This window comes from Tupaia chinensis, unplaced genomic scaffold (assembly GCF_000334495.1).
Source record: "Tupaia chinensis unplaced genomic scaffold, TupChi_1.0 Scaffold139757_1, whole genome shotgun sequence".
Classification (NCBI taxonomy): domain Eukaryota; kingdom Metazoa; phylum Chordata; class Mammalia; order Scandentia; family Tupaiidae; genus Tupaia; species Tupaia belangeri.
In genome coordinates this window covers 2,660,826-2,673,260 of record NW_006199637.1, presented here as the reverse complement: position 1 = coordinate 2,673,260, position 12,435 = coordinate 2,660,826, and the positions used below count along the sequence as shown (strand labels likewise).

The 12,435-nt window shown below is 46.3% G+C and overlaps 1 protein-coding gene across 3 annotated transcripts; it reads left to right on the top strand.

Annotated features, from left to right (window-relative positions):
• The first annotated feature begins 2,382 nt into the window (after nucleotides 1-2,382).
• On the top strand, nucleotides 2,383-10,993 carry CENPA (centromere protein A). 3 transcript variants are annotated; one of them, XM_014593101.2, is made up of 5 exons: nucleotides 2,383-2,661; nucleotides 7,627-7,736; nucleotides 8,204-8,281; nucleotides 8,576-8,719; nucleotides 9,817-10,993. In XM_014593101.2, the coding sequence occupies exons 1-4, from the start codon at nucleotides 2,565-2,567 to the stop codon at nucleotides 8,702-8,704; spliced, it is 414 nt and encodes a 137-aa protein (XP_014448587.1). In that variant the 5' UTR covers nucleotides 2,383-2,564; the 3' UTR covers nucleotides 8,705-8,719; nucleotides 9,817-10,993. The 3 variants fall into 3 exon arrangements, with proteins under 3 accessions (XP_014448587.1, XP_014448585.1, XP_014448586.1); XM_014593099.2 differs by having other exon boundaries at nucleotides 9,671-10,993; XM_014593100.2 differs by having other exon boundaries at nucleotides 8,576-8,725; nucleotides 9,671-10,993.
• Nucleotides 10,994-12,435: the final 1,442 nt, after the last annotated feature.

Genomic DNA, 12,435 nt, shown 5'->3' with positions numbered 1-12,435 from the left:
TATGCACACAAACATGCCTGGTGTGTTTTTCAAGCTGCTGGAGCCAGGATTGGAATTGAACAGTCAGCCATGTGGGATCCAGCTCAACACTAGGCCACTGGACGTAATGAATTCTTAAATCTCTTAAGAAAGCATGGCATTTATTGATGCAAAATCTTCAACTAACCACTATTTCCTCTCTTTCTTTTCTCCTTGTGTCTCTTCTTTTGGAAGTTCAGAATCCCATGAAACCCAGAAGTCCTCTGGTAAGACTCACTGTCTAAGACTAGACACTTGCCTGGCACATAAGAGATGCTCAGAAAAGTCTAGAAAAAGAGTAATAAAAAACTGGATATGGATAAATACGTTGTATGTCAGTACTGTCCAACAGAAATATAATATGAGACATGTCTATAATCTAAGGTTTTTTAGTAGCTAATTGAAAAAAAGGGGATAAAAACACAACATTTATTTTAACAGTATTTTTATTTAACCCAATATTTCTAAGATAGCAGCAGCAGCACCTCATAAAGTTGGAGTTGTACAGTATTTGTCCTTTTGTATCTGGTTTATTTTACTTACCGTAATGTCCTCAAAGTGCATTCGTGTTGTAGCATGTGTCAGAAATTCCTTCCTTTTTAAGGCTGAGTAATACTTGATTGTACATACACTACATTTCATTTATTCCTTCACTTGCCAATGGATATTAGGATTGTTTCCACTTTTTGGTTGCTATGAATAATGCTGCTATGAATATAGGTGTACAAATATCTATGCAAGGCCCCACTTTCAAATCTTTCAGATACATAGCGGGGGGGGGGGAATTCTCAATCACAGAGTAATCCTACTTTTAATTTTTTGAGGAATCACCATATTATTTTGCACAACTACTGTACTATTTTACATTCCCACCAGCAATGTACAAGGGTTCCATGGGATTGTTGGGGTTTTTGTTTTTGTTTTTTGCTTGCACTTGCCAGAGAGACAGAGACAGAAAGCACGAAATCACCCTCTTGGGGGAGGATGGCCACGCCATAATCCCTTCTCCTCTCTGAATTTTGAGAACGCACTCACATGCATCCAGTGTGAGGTTTTTTTAAGTTATTATTTTATTTAACTTTATTATTATTTTCTAGTTTGTTCAGAGAGAGACTAAGAAAGAGAGAGGGAAAGTGAGAAAGCAAGCCACCAGGTCCTGGACTTGAACTGCAGTTGGCCATGTGGGAGTCCAATGCATTTAACCACCACACCATCCGCCAGCCCCACATATGGGGTAAGTTTTGAGCCACCAGGTTCAGGACTCAAACCACGGTCAACTGCATGGGAGTTCAGTGATCTAACCATTACACCATCTGTTGATCCTGGGACTGTTAGTTTTATATGTAAGATTTTTTTCTGGGGACCAGCAGTTGGTGTAATGACTATGTCGCTGTACTCTCACATAGTCGACCACCATTCAAGTCCCAGACCTGGTGGCTTAAACTTATACAGGGCCCTTATGCATGCGTGCCTAAGATCCCAAGAGGAGAATGGAGTAGGGATGGCCGTGATTTCTCTTTCTGTCTCTGTCTTTCTGGCGAGCACACTCGCCCTATAGCAAAAACCTCTCCAAAAAAAATATATTTTTTTCTGATTACAGTACGTGTTCCTGTAGAACGCTTCAGAAAATGCCAGAAAGCAAAATGTAGAAAACTAAAATTCCCCTTATTCTGAGTATGAAGACATAACCTGAATTCCTATTCTCCCCAACAGAGGGAAGTCTTGACACCCCTGGGATGATTATGATTACACCAGGTGGTAGAATATGATCCAGTTATCTGCTGAGGCCTGCGCTGCGTGGACCTCGTCCTGAGCCCACCCTCGGTTATTGTCTGTCCCCGACCCTAATCGTCAATAAAGTTCATGCAATTAAACTGGCTTCTGAGTCATTTTTGTGGGTTGTTCCCTTAGAGTTGTACACATGATACAGGGTTGTCACATTCTCTACAGGTCTGTTTCCTTATCTTTCCGCAACTCCAAGTCATCTCGGGGTTGATAAGGCAACCCTAACCCTAACCCTAAAATTAGGAAAGTGATTTGTCTCGAGAAATACGTTCTACAAACGCATCATCCACGTCTGCAGAAATGAGCTTTGCTTTCTGACCAGAGGGCACCGGATGACGTCAGCGCCTATGCCTCAAAGCCTCCCAGTCAATTCGCAAAGCTCAGGAAATAGCCCGCCTCTTTTTGCTTCTCCAAGTGCCCATTGGCTAATTTTAGCGTCGATCCCTTCTCTGCTCCTATCACTGCCGCCTTTAGTCTCTGGCGCATGCTCTCATTGGCCTTCCCGCAGTCGCTTTACGCCGGGCGTTTCAGTGTTAGCCACTGGGAGTCGCTGGATTTGGGTTTTAAAAAATGCCATTGGTGATGTGGGAGGAGCGGGCGATTTGAACGGGAGGTGGCGCAGACGACTTCCGACTCCGGCTCCACGGCGGCACGCGGCCTCCCGGCTCTTCGGGTCTCCCAGACTCCAGCCTTCACCGCCCGGACGCGGAAGTCCGATCAGGAGCAGTGGGACTGGGCGCCGGGGCCCCCCGCGGCCCGCCATGGGCCCGCGCCGCGGGAGACGCAAGCCTGAGACCCCGCGAGAGAGGCGCAGCGCGAGCCCGACCCCCGGCACCTCCCGGCGGCGCCCCTCCTTAGGTAACCGGCTGCGGCTCTCCCGCTCCGTGCTGGCCTCCGGCTGCTGGCCTGGGAAGTGGGCGCGGCCCCATTTCACAGACACGAAAATCCAGGCTCGTTTGCAGAACCCGAATCTCCGGACTCCTGGCCCGGTGGCCTTCCTCTGCCCGGCAATCAAGTGGTTCTGACGTCCAGCATCTGCTCAGGGCAAGGGCTGGAGGAGACCGTTCCGACCGGGGAGAGGGCTGGCCCGGACAGCCTGGCTCCCAGTACCAACTCCCCTGGGTATTACTAGCAGCATTAGCAAGCGAGTGCAGCTGCTCGGTCATTGTGGACCATCGCAACTTGATATCGTACCCATTTCACAGCTAATGAGAAAACAGGCACAGGCAGGCCAGGTAACTTCAGCAAAGTTACATAACGTCTTCTGGCAGACAGACACAGTAGTTGTAAACATCTGTTTGTGTTTTGTTTTGTTTTGTTTTAGAGAGAGGTTTTTGATGTAGGGCGCATGCACTCGCCAGAAAGACAGAGACAGACAGAAAGCGAGAAATCACCCCCCAAGGGGATGGCCACTCCATAGTCCCTTCTCCATGCAATTCTCTTCTCCATTCTCCTCTCCGGATCTTGGTCACACTCGCACACATGCCCAGCGTGAGTTAAGCCACCTGGTCTGGGACTTGAACCCGGGTCAACTACATGGGAGTCCAGCGACATAGCCATTATGCCAACTGCTGGTCCCTGTTTGTGATTTTTTAAATTGCAAAAGTATTGGCCACTTTTTCAAACAATTCTCTTTCCAGAGGTGCCTTTCCAGTTTTCCTTCTGTGAATGACCGCCTTGGACCTTGAACCAAGGCCCTCTTGCCCTGGCTCTGCTGCCTTCTGGCATCTGGGGTCTTCAGTCTCTATTGTGGACTAGTGGACCAGGAACCAGGGGCCGGAGGTGACAGATGCCTAGACTTTTCGTGGTGGCAATAACAGCTTTACTTACCTTCCAACTCTTGGCTACATATCTAAGAACATGGTGGGGAGAATGTATTATAGGTTATTTTCAGATGTTGTTGTGAATGGAGTTTTTTTTTCTTTGCTGAAGCAAGTATGTAACCTTTGCATCCAGCTAACTTGCTGAATTCTTTTTAATCTTAATAGCTTCTCCATTGCTTCATTTGGAATTTTTTAAATCATTATTTAATTTTTATTAATTCACTTATTTATTTTAATTTACTGTAGGGCACATGCACTCACCAGAGAGAGAGAGAAAGTGAAAAAGCCAGCCACGAGGTCCAGGACTCTGTGGTGGGCGGTGTGGGAGCCCAGCTCCCCAACCACCACACTACCTGGCTAGCCCCATTGGTTTGGAGTTTGTAAATAGACTGTTAAATTGTCTGCAAATAATGCTTTTTGAATCTTCCTTTTCTTTTTTTTTTTTTGGAGAGATTTTCACTGTAGGGCGCGTGCGCTCGCCAGACAGACAGAGAGAGACATAGAGACAGAAAGCGAGAAATCACCCCCCAGGGGGGATGGTCACGCCGCAATCCCTTCTCCTCCATTCTCCTTTCGGGATCTTGGGCACGCACGCACACGCGCCCGGCGTGAGTTTTAAGCCACCGGGTCCGGGACACGAACCGCAGTCGACTACGTGGGAGTCCAGCGACATAGCCATTACGCTAACTGCTGGTTCCCTTCCTTTTCATTTTTATACATTTTATTTCTTCTCGTATTCATGAAGCCCTGAGACTGGTGTGATAAGAGCAGTGTTTTGACCATCTTTGGTTCATAATTTGAACAGGAATATTAACTAAGGTGTTGCTGTTGCTTTCAGATGTAGAAGCATCCTCCTATTCCTGGTTAAAGGGCAAGTTTTATCTCAAATGGGCCCTTGACATTTCTTGGCAGTCCTCCCTTAAGTCCAGCGGGCTTATCTTCCCCTTGTGGCTATTCTGTACTTTCCTTCCCTCTTCACCTTCCCGCAGTTGCAGTCCCCCCACTCACCCTCAGCTGAGGATGGCCTTGCCAGGTGTCCCCCTTCCTATCAAAGCCAGTCCACTTCTACATGGGCTCTTTCAGCTGCAGAAGGGCTTTCTTCTGTCCTCTCTACCTGCATTTAGAATTCAATCTAAGTTCCTTATGTTAACTTTGCCAATGTGCGGTAGTGTTTAAGATCTTAAGAAAAAGGTCAGGGGTGTTTCTTTGACCCCACATTGCCATTTCCCTATACTATACTGCCGTCCCCCATTTCTCTACTTCCTTTATACCTACTCCCCCCCCCTTTTATTTTTCAATTATCAGAGGGCTTTTACACTCATCACAGAGAGAGAGCGAACACCCTGCGATGGTCGTGGTTGCACCTCAATCCTTTCTTCTCCATCCTGTTGGGATTTGGGGTATGCGTGCACACGTGCCCTGCTTTTCAAGGTGACTGGGCCAAGATTTGAATCGTGGTCTGCCATGTGGTATCAACTCCCTTAACTACTAAGTTAGAGGGCCAGCCCCGTAACTATCCTTTTTTAAATAGCCAGGCTTACTAACTCCACACACCATGTCTGTTCCCTCACTTTCCAGTCGCCCTTTATCTCATTCCAGCCTGGCTCTGCAATCACTACCCCATCTTCTAGTCCACTTGGACTATTCCCGTCGGGGTCAGAAGGAACCTTCATCTCGCCAAATCCGATAGACAGGTCTGTGGTCTTCCTCTCTCTCTCAGAAGCATTTGACACAGCGGGCCACTTTCTCCTTGAAACATTTTCCTCCGTGGCCTTCCATGACACCGCGCACCTTGGCAGTTCTTGCTTGCTGTTTTTTACTGCCCACACCACCACTCTTCAGCTCCTTGGTATCCGGCTTCCTTGGCATCCTCTTCTTTTCCACCCCTCACCAGGTGGTCTTATCCATCCCCGTGGCTCTCAAGACTATCCAGACATTGGCAACACTCAAATGTATATCTCTACCCAGGTCTCCTCTGACCCTCGACACCCAGATTCAGTTGCTTTTCTCCCCAAATGCTCTTGGGTATGTGACACTTCATATACCCAAAGCTGGATTTCTGATTGTTCCCCTTCGACCTCTTGATCCTCAATTTCCCCCCTCACTTCAGGAAATGGCACAGCCACCTACCTAGTTGTTCAATCCGGAAACTTTGAAGACATTCTTTTCTCTCCCTCCCCACCCCCCATATCCAGTCCAAAGGTAAGTTCAAGCAGTTGGGGCTCCAGATCACACCCATCATTCTACTCGTAGCCACATCTGCTCCTCCCAGCCTAGTCTGAGCCACCAGCAACTCTGTAGAGAGACTGTGGAGCCTCCTAACCCACCACTGTTTTACTTCTACTCTTGCCCTTTCTAGTTCTTTCTTTACACTGCAGCTGGAATATCTTTAACATGTAGATAGATCACATTTCTGTGCTGCTTAAAACCCTTCCCTGGTGGAGGATGGAGAAGAAGGGTTTGCGGTGGCATGGCCATCCCTCCCCCTGGAGAGTGATTTCTCACCGTCTTTCTCGTGAGCGCACATGTCCTATTGCATAAATCTTGGGGGAAAAAAAAAAGCTCTTCCCTGGCTTCCCATTACTTCAAGATTAAATCCCAACTATTTGTTGGCAGTTCAAGATATATGACTATTGAATCATTAATCCCCAGTTCTTTAACATGCTCTCTCTAGTTACTTTGGTTTTTGTTTTTTAGTTTTTTCTAGGGGGTGCATGCGGTTACTGGAGAGAGATAGAGACAGAGGAAGGGAAAGCAAGAAATCACCCACCAGGGCAGAGGGACAGGCTCTAATCCCTTCTCCTCTAGGGGTTTTGTTTATGCATGCACATGTGCCTGGCATGATTTCCAAGCTGCCAGGTCCAGGACTTGGACAGTGGAGTCAGCTGTGTGGAATCTAGCTGCCTTAACCTCCACACCTCCTGCTGGTCCTTTGGTTGGTTGCTTTTCATAACTACTTATTCTTGGGTCTTGGATTTCATCTCTCTTATCTTTCTGAGATTATATTTCTCTTAGAGTTCCTTTTTTTTTTTTTTTTTCTTTTTCATTAACTTAAATTCTTCCCTATTGGTTATCTTGAAGTTTTTTCTTAAAGTTACTTATTTCTTCACATGTCAGAGAAACTAAGGTACAGCACCCCAACAGGGTCTTCATGCCATACTCCCAGCCTTAACCAACCCTGGATCATGGGCAGGTGCAGCCTAGCCTGTTCAGGCAAGACTCTGGACACAAACCCAGCACCTTCAAGCCTTCTGGCCAGCCATGTGGGACTTGGTTCCCTTAGCCACCAGGCCAGAGGGCCAGCCCTAATGTTGTTATTTTCTAATAGATACATTTCAGGGCTATGCATTTTCCCCTAGAACTATTTTGGCTACATCTCATAAGTTGTGAGACATAGACTTTTTATTGTTAGGCAAGATTTTCTTTTTCGTTGTTACTAGAACCAAAATTTGAGTCCAAGGCTCTGACACCACAGCCAAGTGCCTGAAGCACTGAATTATGCCATTCTGAGGTCCCCATTGACCCCTAATGAGCTCTGGACCACTGTCTTCACCTCTCAGACCTCAAAATAATCAAGATATGGGACTATATATTAGGTAATTGTGCAGATTCTTTCCAACTGTTTGGGGGAAAAAATCTAAAAACAAAATAACTGAATTTCCCACCTAGGTGAGAAAGATAAGGAGGCACAAAGTTCTTTGGGATCTGGAGAGCAGAGGCAACCCATCTGTTGGAAGGGACCAGGATTTGGATAAGGCTTCATTGAAGAGTTAGCATCTCCATTACATCTCAGGATCGATCCTTCACTCATTCACTTCTTCCCCGCAGTTTGGTAGTGGCTGTAGATCCCAGCAGTGAGTAAAATACCAATCCCTGCTCTCATGGAGTGCAGCCACAGTGCTTAGTCTAGAGCTTTGACAGTTGGTCTGTCTCAGCTGAGCTGTGGGCACCTCCTGCTGCCCACTGCACGTTCCCTTTATGACCCAACTCTCTTGCTCAGGTGCCCCGGCCCGTCTGCGTGCTCGGCGGAGCCAACGGCTTCTGAAGGAGATCCAGAAGCTTCAGAAGAGCACGGGCCTCTTGTTAAGGAAGTTGCCCTTCAGCCGTGTGGTGAGCTCCAGGGAGCTTCCTCCCACCCCTCGTGCCACCCTCCTTTCTTTGAATTTCCCAAGTGTTAGGGACTCTGCTGTCTCTTACCTAAGTGGTTGAGGGACCTCTCTAACCTCTGGAGAACTTTCATGTCCTGGAAACATGAGCCCTCCAAGGGTACCTTGCGATGCTTTATGGAATTAATGGCTAACTCCTTCTACCTTTGAAGCTGTATTCTTTGATTAAGTAAATAGGAACTTTCTCGTCCATGCACCCCAGGACTGGGAGATTGCCTCATCTCCCACCACCAGTAAGAGATATGCCAGTTCCTAAACTCTCAGGAATTGATACCCGCTTCTCGTTAGGTCCTACAGTTAAGGGCCAGGAAGGGATAACGGAAGTGAGGGCTCATGGGAGACTGGAGGGTATCCATCCGCCCTAGAATCTCTCTTCTGTTCTCTGCTCCTCCCACCCCTTCTCCTTCACAGGCAAGAGAAATATGTGTTAAATTCTCTCGTGGTGTGGACTTGAATTGGCAATCCCAGGCCCTGTTGGCCCTACAAGAGGTAAGAAGGGGCCAGGGTTCAGTTGTGGGAAGGCCAAGGATTGGGGAGGAACATTCTAGAATTCTGCACAACTGACTGGGGAGTGTCACCCTCTGAACAGAGCTACCTGGAGACACCGGCTGTTTAGAGGCTGGATTCTGTGTGTGTGGCGGGGGTGCACAATTCAGGCAAAGTTCAGTCTCATTCTGTGGATGATTTTCCTATGGTCTTTTGAGAAATTCCATTTAGCAGGTCTCCAAGGAAAAGCAGTGCACCCCCTTTGCCATGTCAGTCTCTTGTTCCCTCTCCCCCCAGGCAGCAGAAGCATTTCTAGTTCATCTCTTCGAGGACGCCTATCTCCTACACGCCGGCCGAGTCACTCTTTTCCCAAAGGACGTGCAGCTGGCCAGGAGGATCCGCGGCATTCAGGAGGGCCTGGGCTGAGCTCCTGCAGCCCAGGTCCGTGTAAGTTTGCCCTGCTCCGGAGAAGGCACACTTGGGGAGCAAACGCTCAGCTGCCCATCTCGGGCTGACATTTCCCTAGAGAACTTCCCTTCTCCATCCTTAGTCCCTTGCCATCTCGCCTTCTCTTTGTTCTCTAATAAGGGTGTGACTTCATTTTAATTTGACTGCCTGGGACTGAGGGTCAGACCCTCTTACATAATGTTAATATGGCTCCGCAGGAACATGGTGCTCAGCAATGCTGGCCTCACCTGGGAAGGTTCCAGGTTGGCCTCCTGAGGCTTCCCTGTGTGAGTCGTGATCCAACCTAGCTGAGGCAGGGGGGAATTGCCATATGAGAACCCTGTTAGGGGTGTCCCCCACCACCTCTCTTTCTCTCTCTCTCATGAAATGCATACATAAATAAAATTTTTTTAAAGATATTTTTCTATTAAGTAATGAGCAGATCACCCAAGACTCTGACAGAGTTAAGCCTCTCCATTTTACCAAATGACCTCTTTTTTTTTTTTTTTAACTTTTTTTTTTTTTTTTTGGAGAGGTTTTCACTATAGGGCGCATGCGCTCGCCAGACAGAGAGAGACATAGAGACCGAAAGCGAGAAATCACCCCCCAGGGGGGATGGTCACGCCGCAATCCCTTCTCCTCCATTCTCCTCTTGGGATCTTGGGCACGCATGCACATGCGCCCGGCGTGAGTTTTAAGCCACCGGGTCCAGGATGTGAACTGCGGTCGACTACATGGGAGTCCAGCGACATAGCCATTACGCTAACTGCTGGTTCCCATGACCTCATTTTGATTACGAGAAAGGTTTCCTACTGTTTGTTTGTCTTTATATTTTTTTGTAATAGAGTGCATGCACTCACCAAAGAGAGACAGAGAGGGAATGTGAGAAATCACCCCTGGGGGGAGGTTGGCCATGCTGCAATCCCTTCTATATTTTCCTTTCAGGATTTTGGGCACACACAACTGGCATGTTTTCAAGCTGCTTGGTCCAGGACTCAAACTGCCAAGTCTTAACCACCATACCACCTGCTGGCCCAGATTTTCCTACTTTTGAAAATGCCTTGTTAGTATATGTGACTCCTCCGTTTCAGGAATGATAACCAGGGACTCTCCAGAGCTACAGTTCGATCCACTGGAGCCCGAGGTACTGCCTGGACTTTGCACTGTGTGCATGTGGCCTTTTAAATCGTTCTTTAAGAAAGAGACGACTGCATGGCTTCCTTTCCTCTGTAACAGAGGTAGTACACAGGACGATCAACACCGTTCCAAAGGCCTGGAAATTAATTTTCAGATAAAGAGATTCCGTATTGACTTCAGTGTTGAATGAATCACCTGACTGTCCCAGGAGTTTAAAGATCTCAGAGTTGCTGTTATAGAAGAAAAGGTTACTTATCAATTTAGATCTTTCTGTACCATTGACTTTGTTCTTTAAACCACATATATATATTTGTACTTAATTATTTTAAACATAAAGGAACAAATAAGAGAAGGCCACTTTGAGCCATTGCACTGAAGGGCCTGGCATGTGTAGCATACAAATCTTTGCCCTCCCAGTCTCGGCGTTCGTGGCAGCATCAAGTTACTGAGTGGGCTGAGCTGACTGACAAATGCACAGCTTTTCCAAAACTTCATTGGGATTGACATGGAAAATCTCTGACATTTGATATTCTGGTTCCTTCTAGTCAACTCCTATCAAAATTATTCAGAAATTCTAACTCGTAGAATTTAACGTGTTATTCCTAATTATAAATCATAGAAGATGTAGTATAGCAACCCGGGATTTTAAAACGCTTTTTCAGTTTTTGTTCGTTTTTGTTTTCAAGTATTTTTATAGCTTTGTGGAAAGATAATAAAAATAAAACCAATTCTTTAATGAAAATTTTAAAACAAAGTTATTCTTACAGCATATAGAGATTATATTGTTTTTTTTTTTTTGTATGTTAACATTAAATTCTTCATTTACACACTATTTCCAGACAGCCACAGTTTAAACAAGAGGATTGAGGGGTGTGGGTTCGCCTCTAATGGGGTAGGATGTGAGCAGGTGAAAGCCTTTCCCTGCTGTTATACTTGGAAGCAGTTCTAAGAGGTTCCCAGAGAAATGCGAAGTGCTTCCCAGAGACTGGAAAAGCTGTACGTGGCGGACATGCAGCTGAAGTCAGAGACGAGCCGAAGGGAAACACCAGGTTTTATTGTTCCATCTCTTTTCATCCTTTGGAACAAAATCTCACTGTTTGATATTAACTCATGTACGTGCAGACATTTGAGTAAAGCTTTATATATACCTGTGAGTATATGATTTTATTTCATGTTCTTGTCAGTGTCATTAATTAGAAAATTATAGTCTTCCAGTTTTCCCCTTTTTTTAAAGAATTATTTAATTTTATTTATTCATCCATTTATTTGACCAGAGAAAGAGTGGAAAAGTGAGAAAGCAAACCACCAGGTCTAGGACTCGAACCATGGTCAGCCATGTGGGAGTGTCCAGCGCCTTAACCATGCCACCTGCTGGTCCCTAGTTTTCCTTTTTACTTATTTACTTATTTTCTTTTTTTGTCGATTACCAGACAGTGCATGCACTTGCCAAAGAAAGTACTCCCCCAGTGGTGGCCATGCCACACACTCTTTTTTTCCATTGCTGCCTCCCGTAGGGTTTTGGGTATGCACATACACGTACTCAGCATTTGTTTTTAAGGTTCTTTTATTTCAGATTTAGGATTAGGTTGTTTGTTTGTTTGTTTTTGTGCCATAGGGCACATGTGCTCTCTGAAGAGAGACAGAGACTGAGGGAAAATGAGGCATCACTCCCTGGGTATGGCCACTTGGGATTTTGGGCACACATGCACATGTACCCAGCATGCTTTTTATTTCAAGTTGCCAGGTCTGGGATTTGAATCCTGGTCAGCCATGTGGGAGTCCGGTGCCTTAACCACCATGCCACTTGCTGTTCTTGCACCTAACATGTTTTTCAAGCCTCCAGAGCCAGGAGTCACTATACGGTCAGCCCTGTAGGATCCAACCCCCTCAACCACTATGATTCTAGAGTTCTTTAAATTGCTATTTTTCTGTTCTCTTAAAATTGTAGGTCCCAGGGCCAGCAGATGGCATAGTGGTTACACCACTGGATTCCTACATGGCTAACCATGGTCAAGTCCTGGGCCCAGTGGCTTAAAACTCATGCTGGACCCGTGTGCATCCATGCCTAAGATTCCAGGAGAACAGAGGAAAAGGGGCTGTGGCATGGCCATCCACCTTGGGATTTCTCACTTTCTGTCTCTCTGTCTCTCTCTCTCTCCTGTGAGCACATGCACACTATAGCAAAAATCTCTCTAAATAAATAAATAAATTTTTCAGGGACCAGCAAATGACATAATGGTTATGTTGCTGGACTCCCACATAGTCAACCACGGTTCTAGTACCAGATCCAGTGACTTAAAACACACTGGATGCTTATGTGTGCATGCCCAAGACTCTGAGAATGGAAGAGGGGATTGCAGTGTGGCCAACCTCCCTGGGGGATGATTTCTCACTTTCTGTCTTTCTGGCAAGTGTACATTCCCTATAGCAAAATCTCTCCAAAAAAAAAAAAAAATGGTACTAACCAGTACAGTTGTACTAACCAGCATCACTGTAGCACATACACGTCACACGCCAATGCCAGGCAGGATGCGTGCTCTCAGTACCATATAGCATTTACACAAGAATTTGAG